The sequence below is a fragment of the Halichoerus grypus genome, chromosome 7, assembly GCF_964656455.1.
Source record: "Halichoerus grypus chromosome 7, mHalGry1.hap1.1, whole genome shotgun sequence".
Taxonomy (NCBI): domain Eukaryota; kingdom Metazoa; phylum Chordata; class Mammalia; order Carnivora; family Phocidae; genus Halichoerus; species Halichoerus grypus.
This window is the reverse complement of record NC_135718.1, coordinates 106,252,174-106,272,187: the sequence shown is the minus strand read 5'-3', so window position 1 is coordinate 106,272,187 and position 20,014 is coordinate 106,252,174. Positions and strand designations below refer to the sequence as shown.

At 42.6% G+C, this 20,014-nt stretch overlaps 1 protein-coding gene across 5 annotated transcripts in view; it reads left to right on the top strand.

Annotated features, from left to right (window-relative positions):
- Positions 1 to 20,014, top strand: part of ASTN1 (astrotactin 1) — a 302,019-nt gene that overhangs the window by 222,446 nt on the left and 59,559 nt on the right. For all 5 annotated transcript variants that reach the window (XM_078078005.1, XM_078078004.1, XM_078078003.1 and 2 more), the window contains 2 exons: positions 5,881 to 5,985; positions 8,403 to 8,591. In XM_078078005.1, coding sequence (XP_077934131.1) covers positions 5,881 to 5,985; positions 8,403 to 8,591 — 294 coding nt within the window. The remainder of the gene's footprint in view (positions 1 to 5,880; positions 5,986 to 8,402; positions 8,592 to 20,014) is intronic.

The window sequence follows — 20,014 nt, the reverse complement described above, 5'->3', positions numbered from 1 at the left end:
CTTATGGAGAAAATGACAGAGATTTGTTGTCAAATGACCCTGCCTTTGAGTCATGGCTCTGCTGCTTTCTAGTTGTGTGACCTTAGACAATGCAATCTCTTGGGGGCTCATGGCTCTCGTCACAAGTTGGAGATAATGCCCCTCAATGCTGTTTTGAGCCCAGTGACATTCTTCCCCTGGGATCATTATGGAATTAAGGTATGGGTTGATTGGAAGAGGCAGGAGCCTCTAAAGACCACCCCCCGCCCACCCATTAACGCCTCCTGGACCAAACAAGACACTTCAGAGGGTCCGATGGACCCATAAGGGACAGCCAACCAGGAACTCAGCATCACTTGCTAGAAAGTTGGATGTGAGCTCAGCTGCACTGCTGGTTTGTTCATTTCTCCATTACTTCTCTTCTTTCCTCATTCCATGTCTCCCTTAACCTATGCCTTTCTGTCCTTTTTCTTTCCTTTTCAGAAGAATAGATTGTGCTGAGGGCAAGCCTTTTCAAGATATCAAGTTATGTTTAAAACTTTATTTTAGACCTGAGCCAGATTAGAAGTAGGTCTGTCTGTGGGAGTATTGTGTAGCAATCACATAGACTCTGGAGCCTGACACCTGGCTCAACTCTTCACTGGCTGTGTGATCTTGGACAAGTTGCTTACCTTCACTGTGCCTCAATATTTTTACCTGTGAAAATGAATATAAAACTGTCTTCCTTATAGGATGGATACAAGGAATAAATAAATTAATATTTGTAAAGTTTTTAAAATAGTTCCTGATGCATAATGGGATCTATGTTTGTTAAATAAATAAGTATATCAAGGAAGGAAAAGAACATGAACATTCAAAAACTACCAAATAGTGTTTTTCCTATAGAAACAGAGGGAGTAAGAGAGAAAACAACTTAAATATATTCTGGACCAGAAACAAATGTCATCAGAATCAGTTGCTGTCTGAAAGATGACACACTCACACAGACAAACACCCTGAATGGAAAAAATTAAAATGCAGCCTTTGGACATATGTCTAAAGCTTCTATCTCTAGTGTTAGAGAATCTAATTTTCTTGTTTCCACATTGTTTGCTGAGGAATACTTCCTGTGTGTGTGTAAAATATATATAAAGGGAAGTGTGATGTGACACACACAAATAAGACAGGTTCCACACCAGAGATATGTGTCTTCTGTTTAAAGATCCACCAAGACCTCACACGTAATAATTTATTGTGGAGGTGAGGAGATTTTACTTCAGTCGCTAGGCTGGGAGGACATAGAGTTGTCCTGGATGCTACCTGAGGCTTTTTTGGAGGAGTGCATGGCTAGATCTGAGAGACATCAGAAGACCACGTTTGAATCTACATCTTTGGAAATAAGGAACAAATCCAAACCGGGTCCTCATCCACAACAGAAATGTCTTTCTCCCCAGTGCCCTTGGACCTCTCCTAATTTGGCATATTGGAGGTAAAAGGAGTAGAAGGATGTCCATATGGATCACTTCCATTTTTTATGGCCTTGAGAAAGTCAAGTCTAACATTTGATGTACAAAGGTTCAGTCTTGTTTTTTTTTTCTTAAAGCCCAGAATGACTAGAAGAATTAAAGAGATGGTTGACCAAATTTCTCCCATATTAACTTTCTAGCTCTGGTAACATTTTAATTGTATTTTTCCTGAGAGTCACAGAGAGAATATCGTATCATGTTGCACTAAGTGCTGTTATAGGTCATAATCCCCATAAACCTACAAGCTTAGAAGATTTTAGAGCTAAAGTGATCTTCAGAATCTTCAACCTCAGCATTTACAAGCACGGTGGTGTTTTTTTCATGAAAAACCAGTGCTCCACTCATAAATAGGTTCTTTCTTTAAATACATTTGGAAAGACTATAGTATCTACCTCTCAGCAATTTGCAACACCTTAGCTTAGAGAGACAGGTCCCCAGCAGCCCTATAGTGAAGAACTCCCTTCTACTTCACTTGACCCAGCAATTCCCAAACCTGTTTAACCAGAGAATCCTTTTACACATAATAACTATTTCCATCTTTCAGAATTATTGGTTTGAAGAACATACTGGAAAATATTGATTTATGCGCTTTATCTTGCTGAGTGCTGCTTCCCTCTTCATCAAAATAAGAGTTAAGAACTCTGAGCCTCACCAGACTTTTTGGTGTGACAAGTTGTGTGGAAATAAATGAAGAGCAGTCAGATTAAAACAGGTGAAGCCTTCTTATTCAGAGCTGGTTACAGCAAAGGATTCAGCCACCATCACTTGCATCTTGGCTGAGACTGAAGGGCAGACAGAGGAGTAGGAGAGCTTTAGAGGAAACAAGTGAGGGCTTCGGGTGTGCCCTGATTGGAGACTGTTGGCATGTAAGTGGGCCAACTAACTATGGAGGAATGAAGCATTCTAGGCAGATGTTGGGGTACATATTTGCCTTTCTCTGGTTGAACCTAAGTTGGAATCAAGAACACAAATCAGGAAGGCTATCAGTGATCAATCAAGGCCTGGACAATTTTTACAGAACATATTGTTTGGCTTCCTGGACTGGTCACTAGAGATAGTGGTCTGACTTCTCTAAGTCTGATTTACAGACAGTAGACTAGCTCCTCGGGCTGGTTACTAGAGATGATAGGTTGGTTTCCTGGGCTTTTTGGGGCAGATTATGGGTCAGAGTTCTATTTTTATATATGGTCAGGCCATTGCCCCTTTGTATTATGAGTCTCTCAGTTGAGAAAAAGAAGACTCTGGAGGTAGACCAAGGAGGGAGAGGAGGCTGCTGGCCACATTCATGGGCCAATGGATGCCATAATTGCTAAATCTATGTGAAGATTTAGAGCTCTGATCTCCCTGGAACTTCTTCAGGTTCATCACAAGAAACAGATTTTTAGAACTCTTGGGCATAATACATTTCCATGACATTTCAAATAAGATAGCAGGAGAAACCAATCTTTCCTCCCTCCCTCCCTCCCTCCCTTCCCTCCTTCCTTCCTTCCTTCTTTCCTTCCTTCCTTCCTTCCTTCCTTCCTTCCTCCCTCCCTCCCTCCCTTCCTCGCATAGAAGTCTATTCAGTCATTCTTTTTTTTCAAGCATAGGTAGGGGAAAGCATGTTCTTTCTTGAGAAAACAGTCAGAGATATTTTGTTTGGAAAAAGAGTCATTGAGAGATGTATTCCCAAATAATAATAAAATAAAATAAAAACTAGAGCTGATTACATGTCAAGGGCACAGTGAGAAAGAATCCTATGACCCAGCTAGAAAATATATACTTTAAAATATCCTATTCTTTTTAACTATGGACATATTATCCGTATGCAGGCTCAGACACCTCCCAAGCACTGACAGTTCTGCACCTGTCTCCCTGATTCTGGTGGAGCCGAGATGCACTCAGTAAGATTGGTGTTCTGTGACTAAGCAATGGGGCTCAGTTGCTTGGCTCATTTTGGGTGAACATGGGACACCGTAATCCCTTCCTATCCCCTTACATCCCTGCCTTCTTTATTTTTTCTTCACTCTGTTGTTCTGAACTAAAGCCCAAGAATTTATAACAAAAGCATCTAGGAAGAAATGGCCAGTGTACACAATTAGGGGTGATGAAGCGGTGACAATTATAGAAGCCGTGCGTGTACACGATGCTTTATTTTTTTCTCAGCGTAGTTTCATGCCCAGAACTTTATTGGGTTCTGGCAACCTACCTGTGAAGCAGGTAAGATGAATACCAGTATCGCCACTTTTCAGATAGGAAAACGGAAACTTAGGAGTTTCCGGGCCCAGTCACAGAGCTGATCGGAGCCTCAGGATTGAAGAGGAGGCAAGAGGTCACCTTAGCTAAGCCTCTCGCTTGACAGCTGAAACCCCTGGCAACCAAAAGGTCTGGCAGCCAGGTAGCCAGAGAGGAAGTCAGCCTGGGGCTGGCAGCAGAAACTGCCCCTCCAGCAACACAGCCGGTGTTAGGACTCCGGCCTCCTGGTTTCCCGCCCATTTCTTTTCCCACTAGGAAACAACTCCATTAAAGGGAATGTTTTCTAGTATACTGAAAAGTCTTCATTGATTGGGCTTGGTATTTTTTTTTAAAGATTTTATTTATTTATTTGAGAGAGAGAGAATGAGAGACAGAGAGCACGAGAGGAAAGAGGGTCAGAGGGAGAAGCAGACCCCCCGCTGAGCAGGGAGCCCGATGTGGGACTCGATCCTGGGACTCCAGGATCATGACCCGAGCTGAAGGCAGTCGCTTAACCAACTGAGCCACCCAGGTGTCCCTGCTATTTTTTTTTTTTATTAATAGACTTTTTTAAATAACAGCAAGCTGGTGAGCTGACGTAACTAGAGAAGGCACGTTATGTACAATGATTCCACAAAGCATTTACGCCCTAATGAAATGTGCCTTTGAGGTATGTGACTGGGGTGTTAATCCTGTAAAGTTCGAATTTCATTTATATGCTTTTAAAATTAACCTAAAGGTGAAAAACCAGAGTATGTAGTAGTATAACTGTTGTCAAAAAGCCTAATGCCCTGAAAGAAGAACATTTGAAAGAAAAAAGGTACTGAAAACCTTCTTTTAGTTTCAAGTAACTTACCTTTGATAGCCCAAGATGAAATTTAAGCAATTGATTCCCTAAGCACCCCTTCTGACCTTTTTGCTTTTTGCCTTACTGATAATTATTCCTGTATGATTCACACTGAAATGGAAATTTGGCAGTTACTCAACTAATTTGATCAGAGTTGACAAGCAGCTAATTAATCCCACCCCCTCTTCATCCAGTTTATGTATTAAATTAGTTGATTTAGCCTGAAGGAGGCATGGGTCACAATGGCAGGATAATTCAGTAGGTATGTATTATTGCCATTCTATTTATACACATTATACACATAATATTTATACACAGTATCTATCTAAAGTTTCTCTACATATTGCCATTCTATTTACATATATACATATATATGCACTTACATACATGCATACCCATATATATTTATTTCTATAACTTATACACATAGCAAACATTAGGCATAGAAATGAAGCTAAAATTGGTTTTCTAAGCTTAGCAAGGTGATTTTTTTTATTCCTTGTGGTCTAATTATTTTGTTTCTGTAGCATTTTATATTTATAGTAATGACTAGAATTCAAACAGGATGCCACTCTTTCTCCACAGTGCTCAAGCAGGAATAGCCCATTTTAGCATGTCTAAGCGGCTACAAGGATGTGCTTGTTGAGAATGACTTTGGACAAGTACCTTGGCTTCTCAGTTCTCCCACTGGTAAAAGGGAAACCACAAATAAAGTGTCTATTACAGTGTCTGGCACATAGATGGCCATCCTTACAGGGCCACCCTGCTCCTTAATGACTGAGTCACACTGACCCTGTCCCTCCTGGTGAGGAAAAAATAAGCATTATCAGCTTCAGAGTAATTAAAACTTAAATACTGAACACAAATCAGTTAAACGGGACAGAAAAATCAATGTTATCAGGTACGTGAGCTGAGTCAATTACTATAGCTATTAAAGAGAGTAAAACTCACGTGTGTTACAGTAAGCCTAGAGTTTCATATAAATTTACTAAGGGAATATTATAGAATGGTTAGGAACCCCGCCCTGTCTCAGATACATCTGGAACTCCATCCTGGTGGCCTGGGGCCCTTAAGCAAACACCCTCTCTGGACCCCAGTGTCCCCGTTTATGAAGTGCAAATCGTAACACCTATCTTGCCATGATCAAATGACTTCTTAGCAAAATGTCTGCCACAGGGGAAGGATTCAATAAGTGAGAGTTGTCACTGTGATTCCAGAAATTCTCTCCATCAAAGAACGCTTTCTCGTTTTCTCACAATGACACCTGCTAACCCGGTAGACTTGGGACCTGTGAATCAATCGCGCACACTGAGCCCGCGTCTCCTCTGTCCCCAGGGATGGTGAACTTCAGTGAGGTGTCTGGATACCCCGTGTTGCAGCACTGGAAGGTCCGGTCTGTGATGTACCACATCAAACTCAACCAAGTGGCCGTCTCTCAGGGTGAGCACGGCAGCAAGCCGTCCCTCCCCCTGTTCCTGGGGCGTGGAGAGCCTTTCCAAGGGCACAAGCCTTTTATCCCATTGTTGCAGATACAGTCGAAAATGTAGCCACTTCGTGAGATACAGAACCTATTCACTCAGATTCACCCTTAAGGGCAAACACCTGGAATCGGATCCTTGTCTAAAGATAGATTAAATTGCAAGTTTTATCTTGGACTATAGAAGTGATGGGAAGGGCAAGGTGGGGCCGCTGAAGATAAACACCTACCTTATCTTTCTTCCTGGGGTCACACAGTGTACAGAGAGGATATGCAAAAGCAGACTTTTTTTTTTTAAAGATTTATTTATTTATTTGAGAGAGAGAGAGACAGAGGGAGAGAGAGAGCATAAGCAGAGAGAAGGGCAGAGGGAGAGGGAGAGGCAGACTCCCCGCTGAGCAGGGAGCCCGATGCGGGACTCGATCCCAGGACCCTGAGATCATGACCTGAGCCGAAGGCAGACGCTTAACTGACTGAGCCACCCAGGTGCCCCCAAAAGCAGACTTTTTATAAATTGACAGAATAAAACCTTCCAAACACAAAGAGCATCACTTAGAGTTTTCATACAATGAAAGAAATATGGAAGAAGAGCAAGAAAGAGGAGGGGGCGGGGAGGGGATAGAAAACAGCTTTTATGGTCCCTAAACAGCAAGTGAGCGAAAGATAGATAGATGATAGGCAAGAGAGCTAGATACCTAATAAGTTAAGGAACAGTGAATTCCAAAAACCAGGACAAATTGATCCAGAACAGTGAGGCGCCTTGTACAAGTATTCTTTACATTTGAGCGGTAAATGCCTTGAATCAAGTTTTTCCTCGCGCTTAAGCAATCCTAATGTGCAATTTGCAGATGGGAAAATTAGTTGCTACAAATAAGGCCTTAATAGAGGTACACATCTCCATTTCAACTCATCCGCTTGGACTAGGTGAACCTTACTCAACTCCTTCCTCCGAAGCCAGCTAAACAATGTACCAGATGGGAATTTTGTGCCATAGAGTCTGGTTTCTCTGTGTTGGATGAGAAGGTAACTAGAGCCAGATGATATTGTTGGCATGGGATGACAAGACAAGGAGAGGGATCTTCAGGTCAACAATAGGGAGGTAGAGCCTTGGCACCAGTACAAGAGAAATAAAAATAGGGGACAGGATTATAAAGAGGAAGCAAGACATATTTAGGAAAGGTAAAGCTTTATGCATAGGGAAAGAAAATGCATTAAGGATGTAGAACATTTCCATAGGACACAAGGGCACTCAGAACTCTGTTTATTTTAACCTGAAAGAGTTCTCGGCAAGAAGGGATTGGGATGGGGAATCTTACTGAAGTAAACTCTGCTGGCACAGAAAAACCTTGAAAGAATTAAGCAACTCCTCATTCTAGGAAAACGTAGCAGTGGAGACTCTGCCCTGTTCACCTGCTGAAGCTGCTCCCAGCACAGGTGTTGTGGGCACTGGGGCTTAACAGTGGGATGTCACTGTGGCCGCGTGCCCCTCAGAGCCACCTGAGGCAGCACAGGTGACGTGAACTTCCACACTCGGGCTCTCATGCCCGGGCAGGCTCTGCCTTGTCCTGATAGGACATAGGAAGGCTGACTAAAACAGGCCGGGTTCAGAAGGTATTGGATTTGGAAAATTTATCATGGGCTATCTTTCCGACCAGTGTAATTCTCCTCAACAGGAAAAGCAAATCTATGGAGATTTGGCAGGGGATGCAGGAGGGGGGCGAGCAGAATCGCCAGCTCCCTGTCCATATGCTTTCGATTTTCTGAAATAAATATAAGCAGTATATGAGTGACTTTTCTCACTCCTCTTCTTCCATTATCTTCCCAATACCAGTGTCTATGTCTGGAGGCAATATTCTACTTCCAAACACTCTTTTGGTCACTACCCACAGTTAGAATACATTTTTTTTACACTGCGACCTTGAAATATGCACACTTCCACATACACACAACGGAAATTTGGTGAAACAGGACTTCATTTTATGATGTGAAATGTTCTTTGCTGGTATTTGTGTTTCTATTTTAGACTATGCTATTCTTTTTTTTTTTTTTTTGAAATGCCATTATTTGAGCTCACTAAATTGATTTAATGTCATGACTTAACGATTTGAAAAAGAAAAAAATAACATTGACTTAAGCAGGGAGTTAGATTTGGCAGTGTTCTGCCTGCACGAAGTTAACAACATAACCAACTGGCCTGAGAGATACTCACTGAGGAACAAAAATGTCTGATTTAGCTAACTGGAAACGTTCAGCTGGTAGGTCCAGCCAGCATCACTTTGGGCCACACAGGCGCTTCTGCTTTAGAGGCCGAATGGCCCAGGAATCCAGATACCTACCCTGTGAGTCCTCACTCTTACTCTTGGGTGATGCTTCTCCATAGCCCTCAGCAATGCGCTCCACTCCCTGGACGGGGCTACATCGCGTGGGGATTTTGTGGCCTTGTTGGACCAGTTTGGCAACCATTACATCCAGGAAGCTATCTATGGCTTTGAGGAGTCCTGTTCCATCTGGTACCCAAACAAGCAGGTGCAGCGGCGACTCTGGCTGGAATATGAGGACATCAGCAAAGGTGAGTGAACAGACTCGTCAGCAGATTCTACACCCTGAGCAGGTATGGTTGTCTAGGTGCGAATCATGGGACCAAACTAAAGGAGTCTGTTGGTGAAGGACTAATTCAGATGTTGCCTCAATGTTCTGTGCCCATCCTTAAAATTGCCAAGGTTGGAGTGTTTGGGGAAACTTTAGATACAGGATGGGGTCAAAAGTGTATGGTTACTGTGTTAGTTATCATGGACAGAGTCCTCTAAAGGTTTTTACCAGTCCCCATGCATTCTGCTCTCATAGCAAGGGCAAAGAGTTCGACTGTTCTTATGGAACAGGGGAGAAGCAGGAGAGTGTCACAGTCTCCCCCGCTATGTCCTACCTCCGCCCTCCCTAGCTGGCAACCCTTTCCAATAACCACAGAGCAAACCTCTTCTCACTCTATCCTGTGTTTAGGCCCATTTTTTGCCCCACTGATTTGTGCTAAGAGGAAATCGCCATAGGCTCAAGTGTTTATACAGCTCTGGATAACAGCCTTACAAATAAATCTTTGTCCACTGTTGGATAGCAAGTTAGTATTCAGTCCAAGTAAGTATAAGAAATTGGAATTATTCAAACCTTCTGAATTCACCTTCTGGTATGGGAGGAGTACTGGCTGGCAAATATGTATTCTGATCAACCAAGACTGATGTAGAATTGCCATTCATGGAATTTCTTCTGAGCTTACCCTCATGGCATTGTGATGAGGCCAAGTTATGGATGTGTGAGTTGCTAAAGGGCAAGCGATGAAATTAGTGCAATGGAAACTCAAGAAGTAGGTCATCCTAAGATTTAATGATCAAGAGTCCCTCTGCAATGAGGGACCCTCTGTGTCAGCAATGCTGCAGTGGAAAATTTGCCCCCATGCCTGAGATGCTCTTGACTCTCTGAGCTCCATACAAATTTCTGTTTTGTCTTGCTCAAGAGGTAGCAGAGGCACGAGGCCCTCTCTCGTGGCGGGGCATTTCCTTCCAGAAGAAGCAAGAGGCCTGTGTCTGGGCTCCAGTTGTTGCAGGCATTTCCCTCCAAGCCCTGATTCCCCTAAACTCAAAGACACAATCATAGGCTTCTAGTATCCTTTCAAACTTCCATCTCTGAAAATTCTGTTCTGATTCCAATTTGCCAAGAAAGGAGTGTCATGTAAGCAAATGTAGATAAGGCCAGTTCCAGCTGGCAAAGCTTTCTTACATTTCTATGCCAGAGCTTAGTGATTGAACCAAAAGGCTAATTCCTCCCCTGTTTCTGTTTGCCAGTGGTTCAAGGATGGCCGGGTTCTGGGACTGCTGGGACTGCTGGGACTGCTGGGAAGTCTGACCTTCCCCGGAACCCCTGGTTCTATTCCTTGCTTCTATCCCGGGGGTTGCAGTATCCTTGAAGTTCAACACTGAGCCCAGGAGGGAGATATATCCATGACCTTGGCACTGTGCCCTCCCCACATTGATCTCAAGCCATTCTTACCAAGGAGGAGTTCATTTTGTCACACTCCCACTGGTGACTTTAGTTCTCCTAAGTATTCTGTATACAACCCCTTGCCTGTTATTGATCTTAGAAGATACTCGAACATTTTAATATGTCTATTTAGATCTCTCTCAGTTGTCCATGTATACCACCACCCCCCTCCCAGATCTTACTCTGCGTCACATAGAGTTTATTTATTTATTTTATTGTTTGGTCTGCTTAGTACTCTTAAATGGTTTTCTCCTCCCTAGGCGCTAATTTCCTTTTCTTCCAAAAGCATGAAGTATGCTACTGATGAAGACTTATAAATACATAAAACAGAGGAAGACTTTCTTCCACTTTTCTGCACTCTGAGAGGATTGCTCCAGAATGGGATTTATACACTAGCGGTGACAACATGACATAAAAGTGACATCTTGTTGGACTCTAGTCCTTTGATGATATGTTCTTGCCTGCTCTGACTTTCAAAACCTTCTAGTGAAAAGGGTTCCTTTGTTGTTTATTTTTGCACCTAAAATTGCTCACAGATTGAATAGGAAAGGAAACTTGTTAGGGGTGAAATGAAGTAGAAAATACACAGGACTTACAGGTTGGGTCTCTTGGCATTGGTCGGGTGACTTTTGCTTAGTTCACTGTCGGGACCTCATCTGTAATGCCTTCTGTGGTTCCTTCCAGCTCTGATAGTTTGTGAGCCCCTCTTTATGTGAGCACCTTTCTCAGGCACTAGAGTCAAGATTGTCCTCTTCCTCCGCAAGTCACTACAAAATCTCTCAAAGGTAGGTTCCATGCCTTCCTCAACTTTAACTTCCCAGGGTCTGACACAGAGCGGGGTACATGGTAAGCCCCCAACAGGTGTTTATTGTGGTTATTGGTGGTGGTGGGAGCAGGGGTGGTGGCAGCTGTGGGAATTGTAGGAAAAGCCCTTTTGACGTGGCAACTTGCCAGGTGGGTTTGATTACAGACATGCAGAGTGCTCTAGCTCTGCCTGACTGATGAACACTCACAGCTGGATATTTTTGGCCAGATCCTCAGAAGGCAGCCTTCCATCCATCATGCACTTAGTTGTCATACTACCACTATATGGTTTGGCCATACCAACATTTAGGAACATCTGTCTTTCAGTAAGTCTGACTGAAGCCTATGGAAAATAAACTTCCACTTCCATTGCTTAAGATTAGCCTCTCCTATTTTTTTTTTTTTTAACAGAGCAAATAAGGACTATCAGAACTGAAATTTTCCAACCTCCCCTCTATCCACTGCTAACCTGACTTTTATCTGCTCTCATTGTTCTTTGCCCTCCTGCCTCAGAAAATGTAGTGAGTTCCTTCCTCTTCAGGCTAAACTGTACGGCAGCCTCTATCCCTGTCTGCTTCCTCTTGGACCCCATTCATTCAATAGTGTCTTCATCTTTCATCTTTACAACCCTTCAACCACTTGAATTATCCCTCTGCCAACCTTCTGTCTTCCCCCCAAATAATAGTTTTATAAACATGCGACTCTTTTACCACTGTTTCCTTTCAACATATTACCACCAAACTTCCTGAGCGAGTAGTTTATGCATCTTTTCTCTACTTCCTCAACTTCTTTTCACTCTTCAAATTATTATTATTTGCTTTCAACTCCTTTCATTCTACAGAAATAGCTCTGGAGATGGAAATCAAGGGCTTCCTAGTCAGAGATTCACTTTTCCATTCAGTGATCATTTTATCTATGTCAGCTGAAGAATTCGTCCCTCTTGACCAGGTCTGCCTTTTCAAAAATTCTCTCTTCCCTTGATGTCTCCGATTCTATTCTCTCCAGATTCTCTTCATAAATCTTTGGCCTTTATTTCTCATTCCTTTTTCCCCTTATTCCTCTAAAGAAATCATTTACATTTTCCTTATTTTCCAGAATTTCATCTGTAATGTTCAGCTCTTCTTCACTGTTGCTGGGGGATTCTCTTCTATGTCCACCTCAACCTCTATCTCTAATCCTTCCCTTGAGACTCAAGACCTCATTTTCCGTTGAGTGTTGAGCATTTCTACCTGGATATTCTGCAAGGACATCAGTGGTCTCCATCTTTTTTCTCTGTATCCACTAGTGGATTTGTCCACTACGTTGAGGGGTCACCACACAAAATGAGGAGTTCCTTCTAGGTGCTCTCCTCCCTCCATCCTCCACATTCAGTCATTTACAACGTGCTATTCTTTCTACCACCTAAATACTTCTCCAACAGGTGTCTTCTCCTGTCCATTTCCCAAAGTTGTATGAGTTTACAGTATCAGCTCTCATAAGAACTGAAACTGCTTCCTCACGTGTCTCCTTTTCTTCAGTTTCCTGCCATTCTAGTCTATTCTGCATTACAGTTATCTTCTTACAATGCCACTTAATCATATGACTCCTCAGCTCGAAGCCCTTCACTAAGTCCCCCCGCCTTCCCAACATGAGCATTCCTCGCTTCCTGTGTTAGTTTCCTAGGGCTGCTGTAACAAACCGCCACGAACTGAGTGGCTTCAAAAAATATAAATGTATTCCCTGACTCTTCTGGGGGCCAGAGGTACAAACCCAGTTTCAGTGGGCTAAACTCGAGGGGTCAGTAAGCTGGCTCCTTTTGGAGGCTCTAGGGGAGAATCCCTTCCTTGCCCCTTCCAGCTTCTCAAGGCCACCTGGGTTCCTTGGTTTGTGGCCATCTCCTCCATCTTTAAGGTGCATCACTGATCTCTGAGTCACCCAGCTGTCTGCCAGGACTCTTTCGTATAAGGACCCTTGGGACTATACTGGGCTCACCCAGATAATCCAGGATAATCTCTCCATCTCAGGAGTCTTCATTTAAACATATCAGGAAAGTCCCTTTTGCCATTCACAGGTGACATTCACAGGTTCCAGAGATCAGGCCCTGGGCATCTTTGGGAGCCATTATTCAGCCTGCCAAGCATCCTCCACTCTGATACGAGGTGGCTTGCTCTCAATCCCAAGCCCTTGCATTTGCTTGCAGACAGTGGAAGGCCTCAAGGCCTCCCTCCCTGCCCCAGTCTAAGGCCATAGATATGCTCTAGTCTCCACCACTAAGCTTCTGTCTCATGCAGAAATTGATTCTTAGGTCCCAGTCTTGTCTCCTCATGGGGTTCTCTGTTTTTCTCCTTTCTTAGGTGTCTGTTCAGTAGCCTACTGTCTGGGAGGATTTCCCTTTCTTCTTAGCTCCTTAGAATCAGCAAGTTAGTCTTCCTGGCTATGATTACCATTTGCAATTAAGTGATAGCCTGTCCCAGTGTCAGGCCCCAGGTCTGGGTCCAGGGTCAAGGTTTGGAAGAGGGCTTTGATCCTTTGCCACACCCCAGACCCTATATGCCTGTGCCGCCTTGTTGTCTATTCTCCCTCCATTCTACCGTCCCCTCCTTCCTGCTCGTCCAGACGAGGGAAGCTCACATGCCACCCCATCCACCACACCTCCCTTGACACTCCAGGCGGAGGTCTTCGCTGCCTCTCCCAGCCCCTTGTATCTACCCCTTGGCGGCGCTCTTCCCGTTTCCCTGTGTTGTCATTGCCCTGCATGACTGTCTCCCGTGATAACAGATTGGACAGCACTTACCATAGTTCTCTCCTTTTTTTAGTTTAACAAGATTATTTATTTAAAAAACTCAAAATGTGTAAAACAGAACAAATGAAAAATAAATCTTCCTCCCACTCATTTCCCGGTGATCGAGTTCTGCTCCCCAGAGGCAGCTGGGCAGCCATTGCTACCAGTAGACTGTGTATCCATCCAGACATATTCTATTCCTAGCCATTTGGAAGTGAACAAAGCAAATTGCAGAAGAGTAGATATATTAGGGTCTCATCTGTTTTAAAAACTATATTTATAAATATATGCCAATACACACATATAAATATATATATAATCTTCTAGTCTCTCACTAAAAATATGTCTATGGATGTGTGTATACAATATGTATATGTATATATACATATAATATATATAGAGAGAAACATATGTATATAATCTCAAAATAGCTTTATTTGTGTATATATATATGAGAACAAATTGTCTGTTTGCTCCAAGATTAGGGCTATGGGGTAGAGACTTTTATTTTTTGTACTAGAAATTTCTGTATTGCTTTTCCCACAATAAGCATGTGCCACTTTTACAATCAAACCCTTTTAACACATTGAAAAAATATATTCTGCAAAGTTTGTGTTACCTTGAGTGAAGACTTACAAAGTTGAGTTAAAAAAACCAAACCAAAACCAAAACAAAGCGTACAATTGTTATCCCAGAGAGCTGAACTTTGGGTAGAAATCTGGGAGGAAGTGCAAAACAATATCATGTCTTATTAGTATTTGCATCTTCATCCCTGACACCGTGCCTGGCATATAATTAGCATCTACTGTTTTGGAAGGAATGAATTTTTTATTTTGTTCTTACTTCAGAAGAAACTAATAAAGAGCTGTAGATCTATAGATTCCAGAGAAGTGACCCAAAAAAAATTGAATCTTGTTCAAATAAGAACTTCCAAGGGCTTAATTTTAATCCGCCACCTGACTCACTAAGCACAGTACATTTTCTTTCCTTCTCTCTCTCTCTCTTTCTTTTTTTTTAATACTCCATTCAGGAATGGATTTCCTCAGGGCTTTCTTCCTTTCCTTTTCCAATACCACTTTCATTGTTACTTCAGATCTTACCTTTGTCATTATCTTTTCTTGTCATTGCCTTTGGTGCACATCAGGGAGGTTATCTGGGTTGACAAGTGGCAATCAGGAAACTTCTTTTCCGCAGCACTTTCTAGTCCATAATCCACTGGGTTTTTGTTTGTTTGTTTCTAGCCCGTTGCCTCCTTTCCATGGGGAAAGCTAAGAAGAACGGTTTTCTCTTCTTCCATGATACAAAGCTGAGGGTTTTTGTTTTTTGTTTTTTTTCTCTGTAAGATGACCCTCTAACTCCAAGAAGTCTTAAGTCAAATTAGAGGCAAAGGAAGAAGTAAGCCACCTAGATGGCATTGTATTTCTACCACATAGGACGCCATGTTTTCCACTTTCCATCAATTTGTTTTTTTCCACTTTCCATCAGTTTGTTTTTGGGTGGATAGAGCCCAAGACGGACTCCGTTGGTCCCTTTCCCCAGAATAATGAATAGATCTCTGCTATGGCTGAAGCAAAAACAATAGCTGGATCCGCAGTCATCCTTCTGAGCCTGACCTGTGACTGCTGGTCAGCAGAGACCCAGTCTTGTGCACTTGATGGCTGGTGCAGTTCGTAGGCTAACTTACATAATTGTGGTAAATGGCATAAAAATCTGATTAAGTTCAGGAACGCAACATAGAAATCCAACAAAGAGTAATAACATACGTTTCTATAATGTTTTGTGTTTTACAACCCTAGGGTTGCAAGCCAGCTCCAAACGTTCTTTTTATGCACGTTTACAACAATGAAGTTAGCACTCCAGTGGCAAAGCAATTATGGCATATAGCTGTTTTCTTTATATGATTAATTCATTCATTCATCAAACATTTGCTGAGGGCCTGCTATACGCAAAGCCCTGTAGTGAGCAGAGAGGGACTTTAGGTTTAGAGGAAACAGCTGCTCTAAGGCTTTCTCAGGCAGACAGGCCTGGAGAAGGTGCTGCTGAAGCTGAGCCTGGTGGTCTCATAAACAGAGGCTCTGAAAAGGAGTTAAGCTTTCCGAAACATATGGGTGAGGTTTAATTTGAATCTTCAAGTCCCTAGGCTCTGACGCAGAGTCCAGAGTAAACTGGATCTGTAGGCTCAAGGAAGACATCATTATGAATAATCTTACCAAACAGCATGTTATATAACTTTACTCATTGAATCCTGAAGTCTTACCCTCCCCGTTTTATAGATAAGGAAATCAAGTCTCAGAAAGCTTAAATAACTTGCAGGTAGACACATAACTAGTCAGGGGCAGAACCAGGGCAAGAAGAATGCCTTGACCTCCTGAGATATACTGGGGATGGCTGCATGCCGTTTTGCCTGCCAATGGCACAAGAAGAGATTAAAGTAGGAAGGTGAGTTAACGAGATGGAGGTGGGACCAGGACATAAATGAAGCCATGCCACTAGTCTAAGATGAATGCAACAAGGCCAGATGTCACCCCTGGTTAGACTTCATAGTGGATCCATGGCCTTTTTCACCTTGAGTTTCCTGGATTTTTGATTGTGGGATTTGGGGGCCATGATCAGTGATGATGGCACAGTTGCTGGAGTCGTTTTTATTTCCCTCTGTGGCAGCGTTCCTCAAAATTAATCGTGCATATGTATCACCTGGGATCTTGTTAAAACGGACATTCTGATCCAGTAAGTCTGGCTGGGGCCTGACATTCTGCCTGTCTAACAAGGTCTCACTTGATGCCAATGCTGCCAATCCAAGAGCCCATTTGAACAGCAAGGTGATAGACTTGTCTCAAAGATGAACAGGGAACGGGTTCCCTCATCATCTTTGTTTGTCCTGTCCAATGCAGAAACTTTAATGCTGGAGCCACAGCATGGTGGCCTCCAGGGGTATGTCCTGGTGTCATCCCCACAGAGGAGTGTCACAGATAAGAGGACTAGACTGAATGGTTTTCACTTTGGACCAGGACTTTTCTCTGATTAAGCCATTGATCGGTAGGCTTGTGTGCAGAATTGAACAGTCTTAAGCCCTCAGGCACTGAAGGGAATTGGAAATATGCCAGCAATCAGGGCTAAAGGTGATAAACTGATTTTTCTAAACTTTGTACTGTAGGCAACACTCTTCTCATCTTACTGTCTCAAGCATTCTCTAGGGTTTTTTTTTTTTAAATTAGTATTCAAGAGGCTTCCATTTTTTTTCTCTTGTGGAAACCACTAATGGTTATAGCATTTCATATTTTAACATAGGGCTAGCATTTTAGTTAATGGGACAATTGTGGTAGTGATGCCCAGTTCCTTTCATATAATTATGGGCCTGACAAGAGTGACATATCGTGCATACACATACAATTTAGTAGTTAATTATATAGTATTCTGGATTATTTTCTACTCCAGACATGTAAGCTTTGCCCTCACAACTTGATTGATTGCTTCTTGGAAGAGGGTTTACCCATTCATTTAGTTAACACCTTCTATATCTAAACATTGGTCTGGGCACTGGGCATTTAATGATGAATGACACAGAAAAGTTTCCTGCTTTTACGGAGCTTATATCCTAGTGTAGAGAGACAGACAGTGGCAGGTAACAAATAAATGAAAGTAATAATTCTAGATATAATTATATCTAGATAGAGATATTATCTCTATCTAGATAGAGATAATATCTAGATAGAGATATTATGAAGAAACTGAAACCAGATGATGTGATAGAAGTTGGCTGCAGGATTGGGAGCTGATTGAGATGGCGGCCACAGAAAGGCCTCAGTGATGGTGATAAGGGGGTGAGGTTGAGCTAAGACCTGGAGAAGACAAGAAGGAGCTGGGACAGAACCATCCAGGCAGAGGAAATAACAAATGCAAAGAGTTCATAATTTTTTTTTAATTCTCATAGCTTCTAGCATAATGCTTCTAGTAGGGTCTATAAATTTACTTGGTAAATATCAGACTGATACCCAATAGGACTGTGGAGAAGAGATGAGCCTGTATTCTCTGATGGCAGATGAAGAGGAGAAAGCCTACTTTCTCCAAACTTGTTCTGTTTCCTAGATTCAGCAAGCTGAGATAGGACCAATGTGTTTACCCATCCTCTTGTTTTAAAACTTCTAATTCCAGTATAGTTAATATATAGCACTATATTAGCTCATCCTCTTTTATCCAGCCTGTAGATCAGTGCTCAGGTGGAGTGACTGTGGTGATATAGACCCAAGAGAAATAAGCATAAGGCACGATACATATATCTACCAGCACTTTTATCTCAGTGTTATGTGCTCTACTCCACAACTGATAGTTTATTTCTGAAAAAAAAAAAATGTTGGAAATAAATTTGCAAGATAGATGGTGATACAAAGGGATATTCCACATCAAATGTGAAAATCTGAACTCGACATCACTTGGGGTTTTCATGTTTTGGGGATGAGTGACTTGTTTCTTAAGTAGTAATACGTCTCTATTGCCCATCCTACTCTAAGGTGGCGTGTTGAGGGAGAGAGAGCACTGGGTGGGGAATCAAGAGACCTGGGTTTTTGGTCTCAGTTGAGCCATTAGCCAGCTGGCCTTGGGTCAATTACTTAACCCTCTTCAAAATAATCTCACCTGTATGATAACAAACCTGAATTAGATGATACTTAGAATTCCTTCTACTTCTAATGTTCTGTGACTCTGTACACTCGGCCAGTGATTTCTACTTCTGATAACAGAATGCAACATTTAATAATGCCTGGCTCATGGCTAAATAGGTTAACTCAACTGATGTGGAAGGAGTTAAGTGTAGTTGTTTGTAGCAAATGTTTAAAGTCAGGCAGATTTGCATCAAATTTTTTTTTAGCTGTGACTCTGGCAGAGTTTCCTTAATGGCCGTGAGCCTCAATTTCCATGTCTGTAAAATAGGGCTATAAGTATTTATCATAGAAGTGAGGATTGGGTAAAGATTGAATACAGTAATTATATATGAAGCACAATGTCTAGCATTCTGTAAGTGTTCAATGCGCTGTGAGTCTTACTATTGTTATTACTATTATTATTAGAATTATTTTAATAAATTTGAAGTTTAGCTTATTATTTTTTGAACAAAATAGTAACTGATAAAAATTTCAAAGGGATATCAGTAAAACTTGCCCTAGGTAAATTCGCTCTTCACAGAAACACTGATGTCTATTTTATGAGTCACAAATCACCTACTAACCAGGCTAGTGGAACAGGGGGCCCAAATCTTCATTCCAAAAATCAGGCTCCACATCACATCCTTTGGCAACCATTTTCAGTTCCAGTTGTAGTCCCTTTGCTGGGAAAAAATCAGAAAATAAGCACAATTTCTCCCACCCGTATGAGAGGGATTTTTTTTTTTTTGATGGGGGTAGGTGGATGGGGGCTATAAGAGTGTGCTCTCTGTGGAAAAGGATCCCTGGGGAAGCCTTTTTGATAAGCAGCCTGGGTGTTTCTGCCTTTTAAGTGCAAAAGAGCTGTCGGGTGCATTCCACAAAGGGGGAAAAATTCATGAATGTGTCCAGCTGTACCAACCTTCCTTTTTACCTGTGATTCAAAGCCTCTGCTGTCTGGCTCCATTGCCTGCATAAAGATGCAGACACAGATTCCTCTGGACCCCCGGAGGGGGGGGACCCTGGTCCTATCTACAGCTACAGTTCCAACATAAGTGGATGATGTTGGGGCCGAGAGAGAACTTGTTAGCAGTTTCCTGTTCTTGTTAGACCCCTATCCTGTCCTGATTTCCATTGACAGTCTGCTGTTGAGGAACATCGATGCATCCCTGGGTTCGCTCCCCATGCCTACCCCATCTCCAGCAATGTGTAACACCTTGCATAGCGTCTAGCAGTCGGTCAGTCAATATCGATGGAACGAATACGTGAGTGAATGCCATACTTTTTTCTCTTCTTCCCTTTCCAAGGGAAATGACAGCATATTGTCTGAGATAGCCTCTCCTTGAACACCTTGCCCCCGACGCCCTTGGCACCAGCCCACCCTTTCATCATCCCTTCTCCTTATCTCCAGGTTTGAGTGTTTTGTGGGTGTCGGGGGGGAGGGGTGGGGATAATGTCATGTCGTGGAGTTTGGCATTAGAAGAATAGGCTAGACAGGTGCCTGGGTGGCTCAGTCGGTTAAGTGTCTGTCTTCAGCTCAGGTCCTGATCCCAGGGGTCCTGGGATGGAGTCCCACTCCCTGCTCAGTGGGGAGTATGCTCCTCCCTCTTCCTCTGCCCCTCCCCCAGCTTGTGTTCTCTTTCGCTCACTCTCTCTCTCAAATAAATAAAATCTTAAAAAAAAGAAGAAGAATAGGCTAGACATTAAAGCCAAATGATCAGCACAAGGTAGGACTAGGATTAAATACTAGGAAGTGGAGTAAAT